Here is a 24576-nt window from a genome sequence, read left to right as displayed (position 1 = left end):
GGGGGCCTATGCCTGCCTGAGCTGCAGCAATGCGCAGACGACGCCTGAGGCCAAAATCCGGAAACAGGCTGCAAAGAAAGTGGCCCCGCTGATGGCCAAGGCCATTCGCGACTACAAGAGAACATTCTTCCCACGATAAACTCAAGACTCCTCTTACACATGGAATCCAAGGGGAGGAGGACCAATGCCAAGTCAATGCGGGTTAAGGAACGAAACTTCCAACAGACACCACAAACTTTGGCTGGGTGCAAAGTTACGCTTCTGAATTCTGCAGGTGTCCACCGCTGGCCCTGGGATTTGGCCTCCCATACCCAGCCACTGCCTCCCTGCTGGGAGGACACCTCCGAATTCAGAGGATGTGAACACTTTCAGATCCATTCCACTTTGGTGGTTAACTCATCACTTTTTAAATCATGTAAGAGTTAAAATCATCAACGAGGTACAAGATGTAGAATTCCCTATTTTCTGGGTTTAAATCATGAACTAGATCATTCCTTTTTAGACACAAACTCACGAGGCCTTAGTTAACACTGACAAATCTCACTATAGAAACGGTTTTTTGTTGTTTTGTTGTTTTGTTTTGTTTTGTTTTTTGAGACGGAGTTTCACTCCTGTTACCCAGGCTGGAGTGCAATGGCACGATCTCGGCTCACCGCAACCTCCGCTTCCTGGGTTCAGGCAATTCTCCTGCCTCAGCCTCCTGAGTAGCTCGGGTTACAGGCACGTGCCACTAGGCCCAGCTACTATTTTTTTTTTTGTTTGTTTGTTTGTTTTTTGTATTTTTAGCAGAGACGGGGTTTTACCATGTGGACCAGGATGGTCTCGATCTCTTGACCTCGTGATCCACCCGCCTCGACCTCCCAAAGTGCTGGGATTACAGGCTTGAGCCACCGCGCCCGGCCCCGTTGTTTTGTTTTTAAGCAAAATCTGGGCATGAAACTCTAATTGTGAGCCATCCTCCTACGGGAGGCTGAGAAGGATGGATGGCTTGAGCCCAGGAGGTGGAGGCAAGCCTGTGCCAAACCCCATCTAAAGAAAAGGAATCTAAATTAGCCAGGTGTACTTGCACGGCCCCTGGGGCCCCAGCTTCCTGGAGGGCTGAGGTGGCAGGATGGCCTGAGCCCGGGAGGCAGAGGTTGCAGTGACCCTTGATCATTCCACTGCACTCCAGCCTGGGCGACAGAAACAGAGCATGTCTCGGAGGAAACATCTGTTTCTCTCAAAAATGGAACTGTGGGCGGGGCCGAGGGGCTAAGCCTGTAATCCTAGCACTTTAGGAGGCCGAGGTGGGTGGATCACCTGAGGTCAGGAGTTCAAGCCACGGCTACCAAGAGGCGGCAGCCCTGCAGGCAAAGCCACAAGGCACCTGTCAAGAGCAGAGGTCATGGCCACCGTTTTGGGGGATGGGACGCTAGAGGGAGTCTGCGCGTCGACCTTCTGGAAGGCCAAACCATGATCCCATCAGCTCTCCTTCCTAGTAAGGGAAGCATTGTGAGAAAGTTGGCCAAAGCTTGAGCGGAGAAACATTCCTCAGCACAACGTTCTTCTCCACTCCACGGCGCCAACGTTCCCGTGCCTGCCTTTCCTCAAATAAGGGCAGTCGGGCCAGAGTTTCCATGGGAAATCACGAGCGTCCACTTGTCAGTTCTCATTTGGCGCCTGCTGACTTATTTCTGTCTCCTAGTCTTAGAAAATCTGTAACGGGCACCACCCAGGTTTCTTCCCTTCATAAGGAAAAAGAGAGGTCACGGAGGTAGCTACATGGCCAGGACCCGGGGACTTTAGGAATGGACTAGAGGGCAGGGCAAAGACATCGCTTCCAAAAGCGTCTGGAACTCCATGGAGCCGACGTTGAGGAGTCAAATCGACCTTTTCTCCTTTTCTCTCTTAATGCCACTTTCCTCCGAATGCTGGGAATTCCCCCCCCAACCCCCCTTCCCGCACAACGTCCGTTCCAGGTCACGAGTTGCTATCCCGTGTTGGTTCTTCTTTCTCGGATTTCTGTCGCGCTGTGTTGTTATTGTCTATTTTCCTCCCAAGAAGTTTCAGTCTGTGTTTTATGGAATCCACAGATGCGGAACCCGCGAACATGGAGGGCCAACGATGGAACCCAAGAAGGATGTGTTGAGGCTCATCCCCCCTCGAGGGCGCAGCAGTCCACCTGGCGTGGACCCTCCCGATTGGCTGCATTGTACTGACACGGAATGAATTCCTACGGGGGCTGGGCAGCCCAGCAGCCAAGGGGGTCAGGGTCTGAGCCGTGGGCGGGCCTAGGGCTGCCTATATAAGGCCGAGCCCTGGCAGCTGCGCTTCATTCCCTGTTGGACAGCTCACCGCAGAGGTCGCTCCAGGCTGTGGCTCCACATCCCGAGGACCAGAAGCGGATCTGCTCAGCTGTCTGCAAGGACCGGACCGGCGTTCTAGAGCCGGTGGCCCCCTCGCGCCCCGCTATCCCCCCTTTCCCCGCCCCGCTCCCCAGGCCGCGCGGAGGATTCGGCCGCTCCGAGTTCGCTGACTCCACACCGCGAGGCCTGTGGTGTGCGAGGAGCAGCGCCACAGAACCAGTGGCCCGCTGCTCCGAGGGCCGAGCTCGCTCCAGGCTGTGACTCAACATCCCGAGGCCTGCCTGGCGACCGGGCAGCCAGGGAGGACCGGCGCCCCTAGACTTCACCTCCCGCTGCCCAAGGACATATCTGCGACCGGCCGACCAGGGACAGCGACGCCTGCCCAGATCTGGTGAGATGGCGGCAGGCTCGACTACGCTGCACGCAGTGGAGAAGCTGCAGGTGCGTCTGGCAACTAAGACGGACCCGAAGAAGCTAGGGAAATATCTGCAGAAACTCTCCGCCTTGCCCGTGACGGCAGACATCCTGGCGGAGACTCGAATCCGAAAGACCGTGAAGGGCCTGCGGAAGCACCAGCACGTGGGCCCCATTGCCAGAGACTTAGCGGCCCGGTGGAAGAAGCTGCTTCTCGTGGACCCAAACTCCAGGCCCGGGCCCGACCCACAGGACCGGGAGGAGAGCTCTTCCCGAGAGCGCTTCGGGGAGGCCCTTCGGGACCAAGAAAAGGCCTGGGGCTTCCCGGAAAACGGGACGGCCCCCAGGAGTCGATCTCACAGCCCTGAGCACAGACGGACAGCACGCACAGCACCTACGGGGCTCCGGAGACCTGAGCGAAGCTCCCCCAGCCGCCAGGACGGAGCCCAGAGAAAGCGCCCCAGAAATGCCTCCGCGGATTCCCGCCCCAATCGGGCCCCTCAGTCAGGGCGCCCCGGACCTCTCCCGGTGAGCGAGGGCCTGGAGCCCGGGCAGCAAACCGGAAGAGGCCACGCTGACACCGCTCAGGGCCTGCCCCCGCTCGCTGGTGGCTGCCAGGGCCAACCCCAGGACGAAGCGGTCGGGGGCCGCAGAAAGAAGCGCAAATCCTCCCGCCGGGAAGAACGCCCTGTGGGTGCCCAGGGCCGTGGGCAGTCTCCCCCCGCTTCCCTCATGGAGACATCCTCCGGGGCCTGCACCAGAGGGGAATCCCCAAGGCCGTCCCCCCGGGAAAGCCCCAGGGACACACCGCCCTCTGCTAGCGCCGGGACACAGAAGGAAGGAGGGCGCGCCAGCGGCAGCGGCCAGCGTCTCCCCGCCTGGGCGGTGGCTCCAGACCGCCACCCGGAGAGGCCTAGGCACAGACACTCGCACAAGAAGAGGCCAGGTCTAGACGGCCCGGACCCACGAAAGGGGACACACGGCCTCTCCCCCGGGGTCAAACAGCAGCTTTCCGGCGAACCCGGGACTCGAGAGGGGAAGCCACGCACTGCTCACTTGGACGCAGTAGCCGCGGGCTCCCTCTCTGACGCGGAGGAGGGAGAGGGGGCCGAGGAATGCCAGCAGCCCGCTCTGTCCTTTGAACAATACCTCACCTACGACCAGCCGCAGAAGAAGGGGAAAAAGACCGCGAAATCTGCCGGCACCGCTCGTGGAGATCAACGACGGAGAGCAAGCCGTTCCAAGGGCACCGCTGAGTCCCGGGCTTCGCCTCCGAAATTGCCTCCTGTCAAGGAAAGCCACTCCCCGAGGCCACAGGCGGCCGGTGCCGATTCCTCCGGGCGGAAAACCGTGCTCAGCCACGGCTTCTCAGAGCTGTGGGACCTCTCAGAGCCCTGGATGCAGGCCAACTACGATCTGCTCTCCGCCTATGAGTCCGTGACCGCCCAGACACAGACAGAACCGGCACTCTCCGCACCGACGTTCCCGGAGGAAACCGGTTCCCCGGGACGCAGAAAGAACGCCAAGATGCAGGTGTACTCCGGCTCCAGGCCTGCCCGCCAGCCCCGGTGGCTGACCTTGCGCCAGCAGTGCGTCCGGGCGCTTAGAGACAACCCCGACGTCCTGGGCCGAGCGGGACGCGTCCCCTCTTGGGTTTTTGAACTCGTCCTGGAGGGCTGTACGCCTGACCAGCTGTATCGCAGAGAGAAAAACAATCACGCGCTCATGGGAGAGACAGACGGATTATGGAGGATTCACTGCCTCCGGGACTTCAAGGGAGAAAACCCGCAGGAGCACGAGTCTTGGCGGGAGCTGTACCTGCGTCTTCGGCACGCCCGAGAGCAGCGGCTGCGTGTAGTGACGACCAAGATCCGGGCTGCACGTGACAACGAGCCCAACGGCCGACAGACGAAGATGATCTCTTTCAACTCGGTGGCCGAGCCGCCTAACGGTGCTCCGAGGAGGCAAGAGAAGTCTGCAGGAGCTGCCGACCCCGAAAATGGCAACATCAACCCAGATCCGCATCCCACGGAAAGCAGCCACCCGCCCTCTAGGGAGGGCGGCGGGGCAGGCAGCGGCCTTCCCAGGCGCCCCGAGAAGCGGGCCTACGCCTGCCTGAGCTGGAGCAGCGCGCGGGCGACGCCCGAGGCCAAAATCCGGAAACAGGCTGCAAAGAAAGTGGCCCCGCTGATGGCCAAGGCCATTCGAGACTACAAGAGAGCAATCTTACGACGATAATCTCAAGACTCCTCTTACAGATGGAATCGAAGGGGAGGAGGACCAATGCCAAGTCCATGCGGGTTAAGGAACGCAGCTCCCAACGGACACCAGAACCTTTGGCTGGGTGCAAAGCTGCGCTTCTGAATTCTGCCGGTGTCCACGGCTGGCCCTGGGATTTGGCCTCCCTCCCATACCCAGCCACTGCCTCCCTGCTGGGAGGACACCTCAGAATTCAGAAGACGTGAACGCTTTCAGATCGATTCCGCTTTGGTGGTGAACTGATCGCTCTCTAAATCATGCCCTAGTTAAAATCATCGACGAGGTAGAATTCCCTATATTTTGGTTTTTAAATCATCAGCTAGATAATTACTCTTTAGACACAAACTCACCAGGCATTAGTTAACACTGACAAATCCCACGACATAAATGGTTTTTTTGTTGTTGCTGTCGTTTTGTTTTTTAGCAAAACCTGGGCATGAAACTCTAATTGTGAGCCATCCTCCTACGGGAGGCTGAGAAGGGTGGGTGGCTTGAGCCCAGGAGGTGGAGACAAGCCTGGGCGGAACCCCACCTATAGAAGAGGAATCTAAATTAACCAGGTGTGCTGGCACGGCCCCTGGGGCCCCAGCTTCTTGGAGGGCTGAGGTGGCAGGATGGCCTGAGCCCGGGAGGCACAGGTTCCAGTGACCCTTGATCGTTCTACTGCACTCCAGCCTGGGCGACAGAAACAGAGCATGTCTCAGAGGAAACCGCTGTTTCTTTGAAAAATGGAACTGTGGACTGGGCGCAAGGGCTCACGCCTGTAACCCTAGCACTTTGGGAGGCCGAGGTGGGTGGATCACCTGAGGTCAGGAGTCCAAGACCAGCCTAGCCATCACGGTGAAACTCCATCTTGAAAAAAAGTCTTGAAAATTAACAACGATATTCAGGACTTGAACTCAGATCTGGAACAAGTAAATGTAATTAACATTTATAGAACTCTGCACTTTAAATATACAAAATATACACTCTTATCAGTACCACATCATATCAACTTAGAAGTTTAAAAGAAATCTTGGTTGGCTCCTTGTTTGCTATTCTCTTCCCTCATTTTCTTTCATGTCTCCATTATTAAGGACAATTATAGGCATACCCATATTTAGACTGCATTCTAGCCCGGGCAATAAAGCAATACCCCCATCCTCTCTCCTTCTTCCTCTTTCTCTTTCTTCCTCTTCTTTATTCTTTAAAAAAATAAATAAATAAAAAATAAAAATAAAAATCGGGAAACAACAGATGCTGGAGAGGATGTGGAGAAATAGGAACACTTTTACACTGTTGGTGGGAATGTAAATTAATTCAACCATTGTGGAAGACAGTGTGGCAATTCCTCAAGGACCTAAAAATAGAAATCCCTTTTGACCCAGCAATCCCATTACTGGGTAAATATCCAAAGGATTATAAATCATTCTACTATAAGGACACGTGCACACGAATGTTCACTGCAGCACTGTTTACAATAGCAAAGACTTGGAACCAACCCAAAAAAAAAAAAAAAAAGAAAAAAAGTCAACAAGAAGAAGAAGAAGAAAAGGAACTGCGGGATTTCATCAAACAGTGGCAATAACCGCTACCTTTGTTAAGTCAGACTACTTTCACTAAGCACCAAAGAGAATCGTTTCCAATCTTTTCACCCAGAACCCCTATGGAAGAATGGCAGAAACTTCATCACTTTATCTAATTGGCCTCTGAATCAAGAAATCTAAAGCCACCAATCAGAGTCTCTAATTACCATGAGATGACCAGGGTAACATCCTTCGGTTCAGATCACATGAGCTTCGGCCGGCTTTGCTAAACCTTTAGTTTTTAACTGAGGGCATGGGTTGGCATCATACGGACGGGCAATTGCAGGTCCCTGTGTCAGATACCTCCCGACCCTCCCCCACACACACCCTTGAGTAAATCTGATTTCCTTGATGAGATTTCCTGATGCCTACAGTTAGTGAGAAGCCAAGAGACAGACAGAAAGGCCTATCCCACAAAGCAGAACCAAGCAAGGACAGTAAAAGAGATCAAACTCCTATGCCCCTGGGAGGGGTGGGGGGCAGTAGAACAGGTGGTGGGAAGCTTCTGGAATCAGGCATCAGAGCAGATGCCAGTGCAAGAGGGAAGGGGCCTTCAAGGCTGAAGAACACGAAGGAAGCCAGGACAGGCAGCCGCAGGGGTGCTGCTCCGTGAGGATGACGTCTTTTTTCTGGGGAAAGAAAGATGTGATGCAAGCAGGGACTGTATACAATTCAGGGGAGACTCCCTGAACCTCCCCCCCTACCCCGCCCGCCCAGCAAGGGACACACAAGGCCAGTCTCTATTTCTTCACGGCAATACAAGAGCGGGTCTGTGGTGTCCCGCAAAACTTATGAGAGAGCCAAATCTCCTCCTCGTGGCACAAGAGCCACACGTTCTTCCTGGAGGTGGAGTAGCCACTGATCACCCTGCAGCTTCTCCCCGCTCCCACCGAGACATTCCAGTCCCCTGGACTCAAATCCGCTGGCAACAGCCTTCCTTTGTGGAAAAGGTTTCCCCTCCCAAAACACAAAACAAACAGGATACAAGCAAACACAACTCAAAACATGAAGAGCTAGCTCAAGCCCCTCACAGCTCACCTATGCGCCCACTGTCACGCTACTGACAATGGCGTCTGCCCCCACTGAACTCATTCATGACTGCAGAACCTGACTGACAAGCTTTAGCGGGTCACGGCTCCCACCGAGACACGCCCTCTCGAAGAAAGAACTAGATAACAAACCCCCACACAATAGATAAACCTAAACCAAATAGAATTCAGCACCCACCTGTGGATCCTACTGTCACATTACCACACTGACAAAAAACAGTTCAATCCTCTGCTGACCTGTCTACAGAATAATCCTCATTCGGAGCGCTCCGCAAGCACTGCCAGCGTTGCACCGGGATCCCCTTGCTGAGGTAGCTCGACGTCAGGAAACAGAGCAGATGTACCTGGTTTTCCTACATATCACGGAGAGTTAATTCTCAGAAAAGGCTTACCACCGGAATCCTCGTCCCCTGATTCTCGGGCTATTAGATTTTCTTTCTTCAGAAATACACACACACGCACAGACACACACACAGATGCACACACACACACACACACACACACACACAAACACAGATGCATACACACGCACAGAGAAAGAGACCAAAAGTCACAGGAGCATTAGAAAATGAGGCGAAATCACCATCCAGAGGAGAAACAATAGCCAGCACCGTAGACACTTCCAGTGGTACTGCTGTCCTTATTCTGACTAAAAGATGAGAGTGGAACTCGGCTGCAGGGACCGTTGTTGCAGCAACGGTCAGACGAAGATGATCTTTTTCAACTCGGTGGCCGAGCCGCCTTATGATGCTCCGAGGAGGCAAGAGAAGTCTGCAGGAGCCGCTGACCCCGAAAATGGCAACATCAACCCAGATCCGCATCCCACAAAAAGCAGCCACCCTCCCTCTCGCAGGGGCGGCGGGGGCGGTGGGGGCGGCAGTGGCCTCCCCAGGCTCCCCGAGAAGGGGGCCTATGCCTGCCTGAGCTGCAGCAATGCTCAGAAGACGCCTGAGGCCAAAATCCGGAAACAGGCTGCAAAGAAAGTGGCCCCGCTGATGGCCAAGGCCATTCGCGACTACAAGAGAACATTCTTCCGACGATAAACACAAGACTCCTCTTACAGATGGAATCCAAGGGGAGGAGGACCAATGCCAAGTCAATGCGGGTTAAGGAACGAAACTTCCAACAGACACCACAAACTTTGGCTGGGTGCAAAGTTACGCTTCTGAATTCTGCAGGTGTCCACCGCTGGCCCTGGGATTTGGCCTCCCATACCCAGCCACTGCCTCCCTGCTGGGAGGACACCTCCGAATTCAGAGGATGTGAACACTTTCAGATCCATTCCACTTTGGTGGTTAACTCATCACTTTTTAAATCATGTAAGAGTTAAAATCATCAACGAGGTACAAGATGTAGAATTCCCTATTTTCTGGTTTTTAAATCATGAACTAGATCATTCCTTTTTAGACACAAACTCACGAGGCATTAGTTAACACTGACAAATCTCACTATAGAAATGGTTTTTTGTTGTTTTGTTGTTTTGTTTTGTTTTGTTTTTTGAGACGGAGTTTCACTCCTGTTACCCAGGCTGGAGTGCAATGGCACGATCTCGGCTCACCGCAACCTCCGCCTCCTGGGTTCAGGCAATTCTCCTGCCTCAGCCTCCTGAGTAGCTCGGGTTACAGGCACGTGCCACTAGGCCCAGCTACTATTTTTTTTTTTTTTTTTTTTTTTTGTATTTTTAGTAGAGACGGGGTTTTACCATGTGGACCAGGATGGTCTCGATCTCTTGACCTCGTGATCCACCCGCCTCGACCTCCCAAAGTGCTGGGATTACAGGCTTGAGCCACCGCGCCCGGCCCCGTTGTTTTGTTTTTAAGCAAAATCTGGGCATGAAACTCTAATTGTGAGCCATCCTCCTACGGGAGGCTGAGAAGGATGGATGGCTTGAGCCCAGGAGGTGGAGGCAAGCCTGTGCCAAACCCCATCTAAAGAAAAGGAATCTAAATTAGCCAGGTGTACTTGCACGGCCCCTGGGGCCCCAGCTTCCTGGAGGGCTGAGGTGGCAGGATGGCCTGAGCCCGGGAGGCAGAGGTTGCAGTGACCCTTGATCATTCCACTGCACTCCAGCCTGGGCGACAGAAACAGAGCATGTCTCGGAGGAAACATCTGTTTCTCTCAAAAATGGAACTGTGGGCGGGGCCGAGGGGCTAAGCCTGTAATCCTAGCACTTTAGGAGGCCGAGGTGGGTGGATCACCTGAGGTCAGGAGTTCAAGCCACGGCTACCAAGAGGCGGCAGCCCTGCAGGCAAAGCCACAAGGCACCTGTCAAGAGCAGAGGTCATGGCCACCGTTTTGGGGGATGGGACGCTAGAGGGAGTCTGCGCGTCGACCTTCTGGAAGGCCAAACCATGATCCCATCAGCTCTCCTTCCTAGTAAGGGAAGCATTGTGAGAAAGTTGGCCAAAGCTTGAGCGGAGAAACATTCCTCAGCACAACGTTCTTCTCCACTCCACGGCGCCAACGTTCCCGTGCCTGCCTTTCCTCAAATAAGGGCAGTCGGGCCAGAGTTTCCATGGGAAATCACGAGCGTCCACTTGTCAGTTCTCATTTGGCGCCTGCTGACTTATTTCTGTCTCCTAGTCTTAGAAAATCTGTAACGGGCACCACCCAGGTTTCTTCCCTTCATAAGGAAAAAGAGAGGTCACGGAGGTAGCTACATGGCCAGGACCCGGGGACTTTAGGAATGGACTAGAGGGCAGGGCAAAGACATCGCTTCCAAAAGCGTCTGGAACTCCATGGAGCCGACGTTGAGGAGTCAAATCGACCTTTTCTCCTTTTCTCTCTTAATGCCACTTTCCTCCGAATGCTGGGAATTCCCCCCCCAACCCCCCTTCCCGCACAACGTCCGTTCCAGGTCACGAGTTGCTATCCCGTGTTGGTTCTTCTTTCTCGGATTTCTGTCGCGCTGTGTTGTTATTGTCTATTTTCCTCCCAAGAAGTTTCAGTCTGTGTTTTATGGAATCCACAGATGCGGAACCCGCGAACATGGAGGGCCAACGATGGAACCCAAGAAGGATGTGTTGAGGCTCATCCCCCCTCGAGGGCGCAGCAGTCCACCTGGCGTGGACCCTCCCGATTGGCTGCATTGTACTGACACGGAATGAATTCCTACGGGGGCTGGGCAGCCCAGCAGCCAAGGGGGTCAGGGTCTGAGCCGTGGGCGGGCCTAGGGCTGCCTATATAAGGCCGAGCCCTGGCAGCTGCGCTTCATTCCCTGTTGGACAGCTCACCGCAGAGGTCGCTCCAGGCTGTGGCTCCACATCCCGAGGACCAGAAGCGGATCTGCTCAGCTGTCTGCAAGGACCGGACCGGCGTTCTAGAGCCGGTGGCCCCCTCGCGCCCCGCTATCCCCCCTTTCCCCGCCCCGCTCCCCAGGCCGCGCGGAGGATTCGGCCGCTCCGAGTTCGCTGACTCCACACCGCGAGGCCTGTGGTGTGCGAGGAGCAGCGCCACAGAACCAGTGGCCCGCTGCTCCGAGGGCCGAGCTCGCTCCAGGCTGTGACTCAACATCCCGAGGCCTGCCTGGCGACCGGGCAGCCAGGGAGGACCGGCGCCCCTAGACTTCACCTCCCGCTGCCCAAGGACATATCTGCGACCGGCCGACCAGGGACAGCGACGCCTGCCCAGATCTGGTGAGATGGCGGCAGGCTCGACTACGCTGCACGCAGTGGAGAAGCTGCAGGTGCGTCTGGCAACTAAGACGGACCCGAAGAAGCTAGGGAAATATCTGCAGAAACTCTCCGCCTTGCCCGTGACGGCAGACATCCTGGCGGAGACTCGAATCCGAAAGACCGTGAAGGGCCTGCGGAAGCACCAGCACGTGGGCCCCATTGCCAGAGACTTAGCGGCCCGGTGGAAGAAGCTGCTTCTCGTGGACCCAAACTCCAGGCCCGGGCCCGACCCACAGGACCGGGAGGAGAGCTCTTCCCGAGAGCGCTTCGGGGAGGCCCTTCGGGACCAAGAAAAGGCCTGGGGCTTCCCGGAAAACGGGACGGCCCCCAGGAGTCGATCTCACAGCCCTGAGCACAGACGGACAGCACGCACAGCACCTACGGGGCTCCGGAGACCTGAGCGAAGCTCCCCCAGCCGCCAGGACGGAGCCCAGAGAAAGCGCCCCAGAAATGCCTCCGCGGATTCCCGCCCCAATCGGGCCCCTCAGTCAGGGCGCCCCGGACCTCTCCCGGTGAGCGAGGGCCTGGAGCCCGGGCAGCAAACCGGAAGAGGCCACGCTGACACCGCTCAGGGCCTGCCCCCGCTCGCTGGTGGCTGCCAGGGCCAACCCCAGGACGAAGCGGTCGGGGGCCGCAGAAAGAAGCGCAAATCCTCCCGCCGGGAAGAACGCCCTGTGGGTGCCCAGGGCCGTGGGCAGTCTCCCCCCGCTTCCCTCATGGAGACATCCTCCGGGGCCTGCACCAGAGGGGAATCCCCAAGGCCGTCCCCCCGGGAAAGCCCCAGGGACACACCGCCCTCTGCTAGCGCCGGGACACAGAAGGAAGGAGGGCGCGCCAGCGGCAGCGGCCAGCGTCTCCCCGCCTGGGCGGTGGCTCCAGACCGCCACCCGGAGAGGCCTAGGCACAGACACTCGCACAAGAAGAGGCCAGGTCTAGACGGCCCGGACCCACGAAAGGGGACACACGGCCTCTCCCCCGGGGTCAAACAGCAGCTTTCCGGCGAACCCGGGACTCGAGAGGGGAAGCCACGCACTGCTCACTTGGACGCAGTAGCCGCGGGCTCCCTCTCTGACGCGGAGGAGGGAGAGGGGGCCGAGGAATGCCAGCAGCCCGCTCTGTCCTTTGAACAATACCTCACCTACGACCAGCCGCAGAAGAAGGGGAAAAAGACCGCGAAATCTGCCGGCACCGCTCGTGGAGATCAACGACGGAGAGCAAGCCGTTCCAAGGGCACCGCTGAGTCCCGGGCTTCGCCTCCGAAATTGCCTCCTGTCAAGGAAAGCCACTCCCCGAGGCCACAGGCGGCCGGTGCCGATTCCTCCGGGCGGAAAACCGTGCTCAGCCACGGCTTCTCAGAGCTGTGGGACCTCTCAGAGCCCTGGATGCAGGCCAACTACGATCTGCTCTCCGCCTATGAGTCCGTGACCGCCCAGACACAGACAGAACCGGCACTCTCCGCACCGACGTTCCCGGAGGAAACCGGTTCCCCGGGACGCAGAAAGAACGCCAAGATGCAGGTGTACTCCGGCTCCAGGCCTGCCCGCCAGCCCCGGTGGCTGACCTTGCGCCAGCAGTGCGTCCGGGCGCTTAGAGACAACCCCGACGTCCTGGGCCGAGCGGGACGCGTCCCCTCTTGGGTTTTTGAACTCGTCCTGGAGGGCTGTACGCCTGACCAGCTGTATCGCAGAGAGAAAAACAATCACGCGCTCATGGGAGAGACAGACGGATTATGGAGGATTCACTGCCTCCGGGACTTCAAGGGAGAAAACCCGCAGGAGCACGAGTCTTGGCGGGAGCTGTACCTGCGTCTTCGGCACGCCCGAGAGCAGCGGCTGCGTGTAGTGACGACCAAGATCCGGGCTGCACGTGACAACGAGCCCAACGGCCGACAGACGAAGATGATCTCTTTCAACTCGGTGGCCGAGCCGCCTAACGGTGCTCCGAGGAGGCAAGAGAAGTCTGCAGGAGCTGCCGACCCCGAAAATGGCAACATCAACCCAGATCCGCATCCCACGGAAAGCAGCCACCCGCCCTCTAGGGAGGGCGGCGGGGCAGGCAGCGGCCTTCCCAGGCGCCCCGAGAAGCGGGCCTACGCCTGCCTGAGCTGGAGCAGCGCGCGGGCGACGCCCGAGGCCAAAATCCGGAAACAGGCTGCAAAGAAAGTGGCCCCGCTGATGGCCAAGGCCATTCGAGACTACAAGAGAGCAATCTTACGACGATAATCTCAAGACTCCTCTTACAGATGGAATCGAAGGGGAGGAGGACCAATGCCAAGTCCATGCGGGTTAAGGAACGCAGCTCCCAACGGACACCAGAACCTTTGGCTGGGTGCAAAGCTGCGCTTCTGAATTCTGCCGGTGTCCACGGCTGGCCCTGGGATTTGGCCTCCCTCCCATACCCAGCCACTGCCTCCCTGCTGGGAGGACACCTCAGAATTCAGAAGACGTGAACGCTTTCAGATCGATTCCGCTTTGGTGGTGAACTGATCGCTCTCTAAATCATGCCCTAGTTAAAATCATCGACGAGGTAGAATTCCCTATATTTTGGTTTTTAAATCATCAGCTAGATAATTACTCTTTAGACACAAACTCACCAGGCATTAGTTAACACTGACAAATCCCACGACATAAATGGTTTTTTTGTTGTTGCTGTCGTTTTGTTTTTTAGCAAAACCTGGGCATGAAACTCTAATTGTGAGCCATCCTCCTACGGGAGGCTGAGAAGGGTGGGTGGCTTGAGCCCAGGAGGTGGAGACAAGCCTGGGCGGAACCCCACCTATAGAAGAGGAATCTAAATTAACCAGGTGTGCTGGCACGGCCCCTGGGGCCCCAGCTTCTTGGAGGGCTGAGGTGGCAGGATGGCCTGAGCCCGGGAGGCACAGGTTCCAGTGACCCTTGATCGTTCTACTGCACTCCAGCCTGGGCGACAGAAACAGAGCATGTCTCAGAGGAAACCGCTGTTTCTTTGAAAAATGGAACTGTGGACTGGGCGCAAGGGCTCACGCCTGTAACCCTAGCACTTTGGGAGGCCGAGGTGGGTGGATCACCTGAGGTCAGGAGTCCAAGACCAGCCTAGCCATCACGGTGAAACTCCATCTTGAAAAAAAGTCTTGAAAATTAACAACGATATTCAGGACTTGAACTCAGATCTGGAACAAGTAAATGTAATTAACATTTATAGAACTCTGCACTTTAAATATACAAAATATACACTCTTATCAGTACCACATCATATCAACTTAGAAGTTTAAAAGAAATCTTGGTTGGCTCCTTGTTTGCTATTCTCTTCCCTCATTTTCTTTCATGTCTCCATTATTAAGGACAATTATAGGCATACCCATATTTAGACTGCATTCTAGCCCGGGCAATAAAGCAATACCCCCATCCTCTCTCCTTCTTCCTCTTTCTCTTTCTTCCTCTTCTTTATTCTTTAAAAAAATAAATAAATAAAAAATAAAAATAAAAATCGGGAAACAACAGATGCTGGAGAGGATGTGGAGAAATAGGAACACTTTTACACTGTTGGTGGGAATGTAAATTAATTCAACCATTGTGGAAGACAGTGTGGCAATTCCTCAAGGACCTAAAAATAGAAATCCCTTTTGACCCAGCAATCCCATTACTGGGTAAATATCCAAAGGATTATAAATCATTCTACTATAAGGACACGTGCACACGAATGTTCACTGCAGCACTGTTTACAATAGCAAAGACTTGGAACCAACCCAAAAAAAAAAAAAAAAAGAAAAAAAGTCAACAAGAAGAAGAAGAAGAAAAGGAACTGCGGGATTTCATCAAACAGTGGCAATAACCGCTACCTTTGTTAAGTCAGACTACTTTCACTAAGCACCAAAGAGAATCGTTTCCAATCTTTTCACCCAGAACCCCTATGGAAGAATGGCAGAAACTTCATCACTTTATCTAATTGGCCTCTGAATCAAGAAATCTAAAGCCACCAATCAGAGTCTCTAATTACCATGAGATGACCAGGGTAACATCCTTCGGTTCAGATCACATGAGCTTCGGCCGGCTTTGCTAAACCTTTAGTTTTTAACTGAGGGCATGGGTTGGCATCATACGGACGGGCAATTGCAGGTCCCTGTGTCAGATACCTCCCGACCCTCCCCCACACACACCCTTGAGTAAATCTGATTTCCTTGATGAGATTTCCTGATGCCTACAGTTAGTGAGAAGCCAAGAGACAGACAGAAAGGCCTATCCCACAAAGCAGAACCAAGCAAGGACAGTAAAAGAGATCAAACTCCTATGCCCCTGGGAGGGGTGGGGGGCAGTAGAACAGGTGGTGGGAAGCTTCTGGAATCAGGCATCAGAGCAGATGCCAGTGCAAGAGGGAAGGGGCCTTCAAGGCTGAAGAACACGAAGGAAGCCAGGACAGGCAGCCGCAGGGGTGCTGCTCCGTGAGGATGACGTCTTTTTTCTGGGGAAAGAAAGATGTGATGCAAGCAGGGACTGTATACAATTCAGGGGAGACTCCCTGAACCTCCCCCCCTACCCCGCCCGCCCAGCAAGGGACACACAAGGCCAGTCTCTATTTCTTCACGGCAATACAAGAGCGGGTCTGTGGTGTCCCGCAAAACTTATGAGAGAGCCAAATCTCCTCCTCGTGGCACAAGAGCCACACGTTCTTCCTGGAGGTGGAGTAGCCACTGATCACCCTGCAGCTTCTCCCCGCTCCCACCGAGACATTCCAGTCCCCTGGACTCAAATCCGCTGGCAACAGCCTTCCTTTGTGGAAAAGGTTTCCCCTCCCAAAACACAAAACAAACAGGATACAAGCAAACACAACTCAAAACATGAAGAGCTAGCTCAAGCCCCTCACAGCTCACCTATGCGCCCACTGTCACGCTACTGACAATGGCGTCTGCCCCCACTGAACTCATTCATGACTGCAGAACCTGACTGACAAGCTTTAGCGGGTCACGGCTCCCACCGAGACACGCCCTCTCGAAGAAAGAACTAGATAACAAACCCCCACACAATAGATAAACCTAAACCAAATAGAATTCAGCACCCACCTGTGGATCCTACTGTCACATTACCACACTGACAAAAAACAGTTCAATCCTCTGCTGACCTGTCTACAGAATAATCCTCATTCGGAGCGCTCCGCAAGCACTGCCAGCGTTGCACCGGGATCCCCTTGCTGAGGTAGCTCGACGTCAGGAAACAGAGCAGATGTACCTGGTTTTCCTACATATCACGGAGAGTTAATTCTCAGAAAAGGCTTACCACCGGAATCCTCGTCCCCTGATTCTCGGGCTATTAGATTTTCTTTCTTCAGAAATACACACACACGCACAGACACACACACAGATGCACACACACACACACACACACACACACACACACACAAACACAGATGCATACACACGCACAGAGAAAGAGACCAAAAGTCACAGGAGCATTAGAAAATGAGGCGAAATCACCATCCAGAGGAGAAACAATAGCCAGCACCGTAGACACTTCCAGTGGTACTGCTGTCCTTATTCTGACTAAAAGATGAGAGTGGAACTCGGCTGCAGGGACCGTTGTTGCAGCAACGGTCAGACGAAGATGATCTTTTTCAACTCGGTGGCCGAGCCGCCTTATGATGCTCCGAGGAGGCAAGAGAAGTCTGCAGGAGCCGCTGACCCCGAAAATGGCAACATCAACCCAGATCCGCATCCCACAAAAAGCAGCCACCCTCCCTCTCGCAGGGGCGGCGGGGGCGGTGGGGGCGGCAGTGGCCTCCCCAGGCTCCCCGAGAAGGGGGCCTATGCCTGCCTGAGCTGCAGCAATGCTCAGAAGACGCCTGAGGCCAAAATCCGGAAACAGGCTGCAAAGAAAGTGGCCCCGCTGATGGCCAAGGCCATTCGCGACTACAAGAGAACATTCTTCCGACGATAAACACAAGACTCCTCTTACAGATGGAATCCAAGGGGAGGAGGACCAATGCCAAGTCAATGCGGGTTAAGGAACGAAACTTCCAACAGACACCACAAACTTTGGCTGGGTGCAAAGTTACGCTTCTGAATTCTGCAGGTGTCCACCGCTGGCCCTGGGATTTGGCCTCCCATACCCAGCCACTGCCTCCCTGCTGGGAGGACACCTCCGAATTCAGAGGATGTGAACACTTTCAGATCCATTCCACTTTGGTGGTTAACTCATCACTTTTTAAATCATGTAAGAGTTAAAATCATCAACGAGGTACAAGATGTAGAATTCCCTATTTTCTGGTTTTTAAATCATGAACTAGATCATTCCTTTTTAGACACAAACTCACGAGGCATTAGTTAACACTGACAAATCTCACTATAGAAATGGTTTTTTGTTGTTTTGTTGTTTTGTTTTGTTTTGTTTTTTGAGACGGAGTTTCACTCCTGTTACCCAGGCTGGAGTGCAATGGCACGATCTCGGCTCACCGCAACCTCCGCCTCCTGGGTTCAGGCAATTCTCCTGCCTCAGCCTCCTGAGTAGCTCGGGTTACAGGCACGTGCCACTAGGCCCAGCTACTATTTTTTTTTTTTTTTTTTTTTTTTTGTATTTTTAGTAGAGACGGGGTTTTACCATGTGGACCAGGATGGTCTCGATCTCTTGACCTCGTGATCCACCCGCCTCGACCTCCCAAAGTGCTGGGATTACAGGCTTGAGCCACCGCGCCCGGCCCCGTTGTTTTGTTTTTAAGCAAAATCTGGGCATGAAACTCTAATTGTGAGCCATCCTCCTACGGGAGGCTGAGAAGGATGGATGGCTTGAGCCCAGGAGGTGGAGGCAAGCCTGTGCCAAACCCCATCTAAAGAAAAGGAATCTAAATTAGCCAGGTGTACTTGCACGGCCCCTGGGGCCCCAGCTTCCTGGAGGGCTGAGGTGGCAGGATGGCCTGAGCCCGGGAGGCAGAGGTTGCAGTGACCCTTGATCATTCCACTGCACTCCAGCCTGGGCGACAGAAACAGAGCATGTCTCGGAGGAAACATCTGTTTCTCTCAAAAATGGAACTGTGGGCGGGGCCGAGGGGCTAACGCCTGTAATCCTAGCACTTTAGGAGGCCGAGGTGGGTGGATCACCTGAGGTCAGGAGTTCAAGCCACGGCTACCAAGAGGCGGCAGCCCTGCAGGCAAAGCCACAAGGCACCTGTCAAGAGCAGAGGTCATGGCCACCGTTTTGGGGGATGGGACGCTAGAGGGAGTCTGCGCGTCGACCTTCTGGAAGGCCAAACCATGATCCCATCAGCTCTCCTTCCTAGTAAGGGAAGCATTGTGAGAAAGTTGGCCAAAGCTTGAGCGGAGAAACATTCCTCAGCACAACGTTCTTCTCCACTCCACGGCGCCAACGTTCCCGTGCCTGCCTTTCCTCAAATAAGGGCAGTCGGGCCAGAGTTTCCATGGGAAATCACGAGCGTCCACTTGTCAGTTCTCATTTGGCGCCTGCTGACTTATTTCTGTCTCCTAGTCTTAGAAAATCTGTAACGGGCACCACCCAGGTTTCTTCCCTTCATAAGGAAAAAGAGAGGTCACGGAGGTAGCTACATGGCCAGGACCCGGGGACTTTAGGAATGGACTAGAGGGCAGGGCAAAGACATCGCTTCCAAAAGCGTCTGGAACTCCATGGAGCCGACGTTGAGGAGTCAAATCGACCTTTTCTCCTTTTCTCTCTTAATCCCACTTTCCTCCGAATGCTGGGAATTCCCCCCCCCAACCCCCCTTCCCGCACAACGTCCGTTCCAGGTCACGAGTTGCTATCCCGTGTTGGTTCTTCTTTCTCGGATTTCTGTGGCGCTGTGTTGTTATTGTCTATTTTCCTCCCAAGAAGTTTCAGTCTGTGTTTTATGGAATCCACAGATGCGGAACCCGCGAACATGGAGGGCCAACGATGGAACCCAAGAAGGATGTGTTGAGGCTCATCCCCCCTCGAGGGCGCAGCAGTCCACCTGGCGTGGACCCTCCCGATTGGCTGCATTGTACTGACACGGAATGAATTCCTACGGGGGCTGGGCAGCCCAGCAGCCAAGGGGGTCAGGGTCTGAGCCGTGGGCGGGCCTAGGGCTGCCTATATAAGGCCGAGCCCTGGCAGCTGCGCTTCATTCCCTGTTGGACAGCTCACCGCAGAGGTCGCTCCAGGCTGTGGCTCCACATCCCGAGGACCAGAAGCGGATCTGCTCAGCTGTCTGCAAGGACCGGACCGGCGTTCTAGAGCCGGTGGCCCCCTCGCGCCCCGCTATCCCCCCTTTCCCCGCCCCGCTCCCCAGGCCGCGCGGAGGATTCGGCCGCTCCGAGTTCGCTGACTCCACACCGCGAGGCCTGTGGTGTGCGAGGAGCAGCGCCACAGAACCAGTGGCCCGCTGCTCCGAGGGCCGAGCTCGCTCCAGGCTGTGACTCAACATCCCGAGGCCTGCCTGGCGACCGGGCAGCCAGGGAGGACCGGCGCCCCTAGACTTCACCTCCCGCTGCCCAAGGACATATCTGCGACCGGCCGACCAGGGACAGCGACGCCTGCCCAGATCTGGTGAGATGGCGGCAGGCTCGACTACGCTGCACGCAGTGGAGAAGCTGCAGGTGCGTCTGGCAACTAAGACGGACCCGAAGAAGCTAGGGAAATACCTGCAGAAACTCTCCGCCTTGCCCGTGACGGCAGACATCCTGGCGGAGACTCGAATCCGAAAGACCGTGAAGGGCCTGCGGAAGCACCAGCACGTGGGCCCCATTGCCAGAGACTTAGCGGCCCGGTGGAAGAAGCTGCTTCTCGTGGACCCAAACTCCAGGCCCGGGCCCGACCCACAGGACCGGGAGGAGAGCTCTTCCCGAGAGCGCTTCGGGGAGGCCCTTCGGGACCAAGAAAAGGCCTGGGGCTTCCCGGAAAACGGGACGGCCCCCAGGAGTCGATCTCACAGCCCTGAGCACAGACGGACAGCACGCACAGCACCTACGGGGCTCCGGAGACCTGAGCGAAGCTCCCCCAGCCGCCAGGACGGAGCCCAGAGAAAGCGCCCCAGAAATGCCTCCGCGGATTCCCGCCCCAATCGGGCCCCTCAGTCAGGGCGCCCCGGACCTCTCCCGGTGAGCGAGGGCCTGGAGCCCGGGCAGCAAACCGGAAGAGGCCACGCTGACACCGCTCAGGGCCTGCCCCCGCTCGCTGGTGGCTGCCAGGGCCAACCCCAGGACGAAGCGGTCGGGGGCCGCAGAAAGAAGCGCAAATCCTCCCGCCGGGAAGAACGCCCTGTGGGTGCCCAGGGCCGTGGGCAGTCTCCCCCCGCTTCCCTCATGGAGACATCCTCCGGGGCCTGCACCAGAGGGGAATCCCCAAGGCCGTCCCCCCGGGAAAGCCCCAGGGACACACCGCCCTCTGCTAGCGCCGGGACACAGAAGGAAGGAGGGCGCGCCAGCGGCAGCGGCCAGCGTCTCCCCGCCTGGGCGGTGGCTCCAGACCGCCACCCGGAGAGGCCTAGGCACAGACACTCGCACAAGAAGAGGCCAGGTCTAGACGGCCCGGACCCACGAAAGGGGACACACGGCCTCTCCCCCGGGGTCAAACAGCAGCTTTCCGGCGAACCCGGGACTCGAGAGGGGAAGCCACGCACTGCTCACTTGGACGCAGTAGCCGCGGGCTCCCTCTCTGACGCGGAGGAGGGAGAGGGGGCTGAGGAATGCCAGCAGCCCGCTCTGTCCTTTGAACAATACCTCACCTACGACCAGCCGCAGAAGAAGGGGAAAAAGACCGCGAAATCTTCCGGCACCGCTCGTGGAGATCAACGACGGAGAGCAAGCCGTTCCAAGGGCACCGCTGAGTCCCGGGCTTCGCCTCCGAAATTGCCTCCTGTCAAGGAAAGCCACTCCCCGAGGCCACAGGCGGCCGGTGCCGATTCCTCCGGGCGGAAAACCGTGCTCAGCCACGGCTTCTCAGAGCTGTGGGACCTCTCAGAGCCCTGGATGCAGGCCAACTACGATCTGCTCTCCGCCTATGAGTCCGTGACCGCCCAGACACAGACAGAACCGGCACTCTCCGCACCGACGTTCCCGGAGGAAACCGGTTCCCCGGGACGCAGAAAGAACGCCAAGATGCAGGTGTACTCCGGCTCCAGGCCTGCCCGCCAGCCCCGGTGGCTGACCTTGCGCCAGCAGTGCGTCCGGGCGCTTAGAGACAACCCCGACGTCCTGGGCCGAGCGGGACGCGTCCCCTCTTGGGTTTTTGAACTCGTCCTGGAGGGGTGTACGCCTGACCAGCTGTATCGCAGAGAGAAAAACAATCACGCGCTCATGGGAGAGACAGACGGATTATGGAGGATTCACTGCCTCCGGGACTTCAAGGGAGAAAACCCGCAGGAGCACGAGTCTTGGCGGGAGCTGTACCTGCGTCTTCGGCACGCCCGAGAGCAGCGGCTGCGTGTAGTGACGACCAAGATCCGGGCTGCACGTGACAACGAGCCCAACGGCCGACAGACGAAGATGATCTCTTTCAACTCGGTGGCCGAGCCGCCTAACGGTGCTCCGAGGAGGCAAGAGAAGTCTGCAGGAGCTGCCGACCCCGAAAATGGCAACATCAACCCAGATCCGCATCCCACGGAAAGCAGCCACCCGCCCTCTAGGGAGGGCGGCGGGGCAGGCAGCGGCCTTCCCAGGCGCCCCGAGAAGCGGGCCTACGCCTGCCTGAGCTGGAGCAGCGCGCGGGCGACGCCCGAGGCCAAAATCCGGAAACAGGCTGCAAAGAAAGTGGCCCCGCTGATGGCCAAGGCCATTCGAGACTACAAGAGAGCAATCTTACGACGATAATCTCAAGACTCCTCTTACAGATGGAATCGAAGGGGAGGAGGACCAATGCCAAGTCCATGCGGGTTAAGGAACGCAGCTCCCAACGGACACCAGAACCTTTGGCTGGGTGCAAAGCTGCGCTTCTGAATTCTGCCGGTGTCCACGGCTGGCCCTGGGATTTGGCCTCCCTCCCATACCCAGCCACTGCCTCCCTGCTGGGAGGACACCTCAGAATTCAGAAGACGTGAACGCTTTCAGATCGATTCCGCTTTGGTGGTGAACTGATCGCTCTCTAAATCATGCCCTAGTTAAAATCATCGACGAGGTAGAATTCCCTATATTTTGGTTTTTAAATCATCAGCTAGATAATTACTCTTTAGACACAAACTCACCAGGCATTAGTTAACACTGACAAATCCCACGACATAAATGGTTTTTTTGTTGTTGCTGTCGTTTTGTTTTTTAGCAAAACCTGGGCATGAAACTCTAATTGTGAGCCATCCTCCTACGGGAGGCTGAGAAGGGTGGGTGGCTTGAGCCCAGGAGGTGGAGACAAGCCTGGGCGGAACCCCACCTATAGAAGAGGAATCTAAATTAACCAGGTGTGCTGGCACGGCCCCTGGGGCCCCAGCTTCTTGGAGGGCTGAGGTGGCAGGATGGCCTGAGCCCGGGAGGCACAGGTTCCAGTGACCCTTGATCGTTCTACTGCACTCCAGCCTGGGCGACAGAAACAGAGCATGTCTCAGAGGAAACCACTGTTTCTTTGAAAAATGGAACTGTGGACTGGGCGCAAGGGCTCACGCCTGTAACCCTAGCACTTTGGGAGGCCGAGGTGGGTGGATCACCTGAGGTCAGGAGTCCAAGACCAGCCTAGCCATCACGGTGAAACTCCATCTTGAAAAAAAGTCTTGAAAATTAACAACGATATTCAGGACTTGAACTCAGATCTGGAACAAGTAAATGTAATTAACATTTATAGAACTCTGCACTTTAAATATACAAAATATACACTCTTATCAGTACCACATCATATCAACTTAGAAGTTTAAAAGAAATCTTGGTTGGCTCCTTGTTTGCTATTCTCTTCCCTCATTTTCTTTCATGTCTCCATTATTAAGGACAGTTATAGGCATACCCATATTTAGACTGCATTCTAGCCCGGGCAATAAAGCAATACCCCCATCCTCTCTCCTTCTTCCTCTTTCTCTTTCTTCCTCTTCTTTATTCTTTAAAAAAATAAATAAATAAAAAATAAAAATAAAAATCGGGAAACAACAGATGCTGGAGAGGATGTGGAGAAATAGGAACACTTTTACACTGTTGGTGGGAATGTAAATTAATTCAACCATTGTGGAAGACAGTGTGGCAATTCCTCAAGGACCTAAAAATAGAAATCCCTTTTGACCCAGCAATCCCATTACTGGGTAAATATCCAAAGGATTATAAATCATTCTACTATAAGGACACGTGCACACGAATGTTCATTGCAGCACTGTTTACAATAGCAAAGACTTGGAAACAACCCAAAAAAAAAAAAAAAAAAAAAAAAAAAAAAAGAAAAAAAGTCAACAAGAAGAAGAAGAAGAAAAGGAACTGCGGGATTTCATCAAACAGTGGCAATAACCGCTACCTTTGTTAAGTCAGACTACTTTCACTAAGCACCAAAGAGAATCGTTTCCAATCTTTTCACCCAGAACCCCTATGGAAGAATGGCAGAAACTTCATCACTTTATCTAATTGGCCTCTGAATCAAGAAATCTAAAGCCACCAATCAGAGTCTCTAATTACCATGAGATGACCAGGGTAACATCCTTCGGTTCAGATCACATGAGCTTCGGCCGGCTTTGCTAAACCTTTAGTTTTTAACTGAGGGCATGGGTTGGCATCATACGGACGGGCAATTGCAGGTCCCTGTGTCAGATACCTCCCGACCCTCCCCCACACACACCCTTGAGTAAATCTGATTTCCTTGATGAGATTTCCTGATGCCTACAGTTAGTGAGAAGCCAAGAGACAGACAGAAAGGCCTATCCCACAAAGCAGAACCAAGCAAGGACAGTAAAAGAGATCAAACTCCTATGCCCCTGGGAGGGGTGGGGGGCAGTAGAACAGGTGGTGGGAAGCTTCTGGAATCAGGCATCAGAGCAGATGCCAGTGCAAGAGGGAAGGGGCCTTCAAGGCTGAAGAACACGAAGGAAGCCAGGACAGGCAGCCGCAGGGGTGCTGCTCCGTGAGGATGACGTCTTTTTTCTGGGGAAAGAAAGATGTGATGCAAGCAGGGACTGTATACAATTCAGGGGAGACTCCCTGAACCTCCCCCCCTACCCCGCCCGCCCAGCAAGGGACACACAAGGCCAGTCTCTATTTCTTCACGGCAATACAAGAGCGGGTCTGTGGTGTCCCGCAAAACTTATGAGAGAGCCAAATCTCCTCCTCGTGGCACAAGAGCCACACGTTCTTCCTGGAGGTGGAGTAGCCACTGATCACCCTGCAGCTTCTCCCCGCTCCCACCGAGACATTCCAGTCCCC

The 24576-nt window shown here is 55.2% G+C and overlaps 3 protein-coding genes across 3 annotated transcripts; all 3 read left to right on the top strand.

Moving 5' to 3' along the window:
* Positions 1 to 2741: 2741 nt before the first annotated feature.
* On the top strand, positions 2742 to 4997 carry LOC141580918 (elongin-A3-like). The gene is made up of 2 exons (XM_074384255.1): positions 2742 to 3449; positions 4017 to 4997. Exons 1-2 carry the CDS (start codon positions 2742 to 2744, stop codon positions 4995 to 4997), a joined length of 1689 nt encoding a protein of 562 aa, XP_074240356.1.
* Positions 4998 to 11272: 6275 nt separating this feature from the next.
* Positions 11273 to 13528, top strand: LOC141580917 (elongin-A3-like). Its single transcript, XM_074384254.1, has 2 exons — positions 11273 to 11980; positions 12548 to 13528. The coding sequence occupies exons 1-2, from the start codon at positions 11273 to 11275 to the stop codon at positions 13526 to 13528; spliced, it is 1689 nt and encodes a 562-aa protein (XP_074240355.1).
* A 6284-nt stretch (positions 13529 to 19812) lies between these two features.
* LOC120360606 (elongin-A3-like) lies at positions 19813 to 22068 on the top strand. The gene is made up of 2 exons (XM_039461080.2): positions 19813 to 20520; positions 21088 to 22068. Exons 1-2 carry the CDS (start codon positions 19813 to 19815, stop codon positions 22066 to 22068), a joined length of 1689 nt encoding a protein of 562 aa, XP_039317014.2.
* Positions 22069 to 24576: the final 2508 nt, after the last annotated feature.

Source organism: Saimiri boliviensis, chromosome 13 (assembly GCF_048565385.1).
Source record: "Saimiri boliviensis isolate mSaiBol1 chromosome 13, mSaiBol1.pri, whole genome shotgun sequence".
Lineage (NCBI taxonomy): Eukaryota > Metazoa > Chordata > Mammalia > Primates > Cebidae > Saimiri > Saimiri boliviensis.
This window is presented reverse-complemented; position numbering and strand designations above follow the sequence as displayed.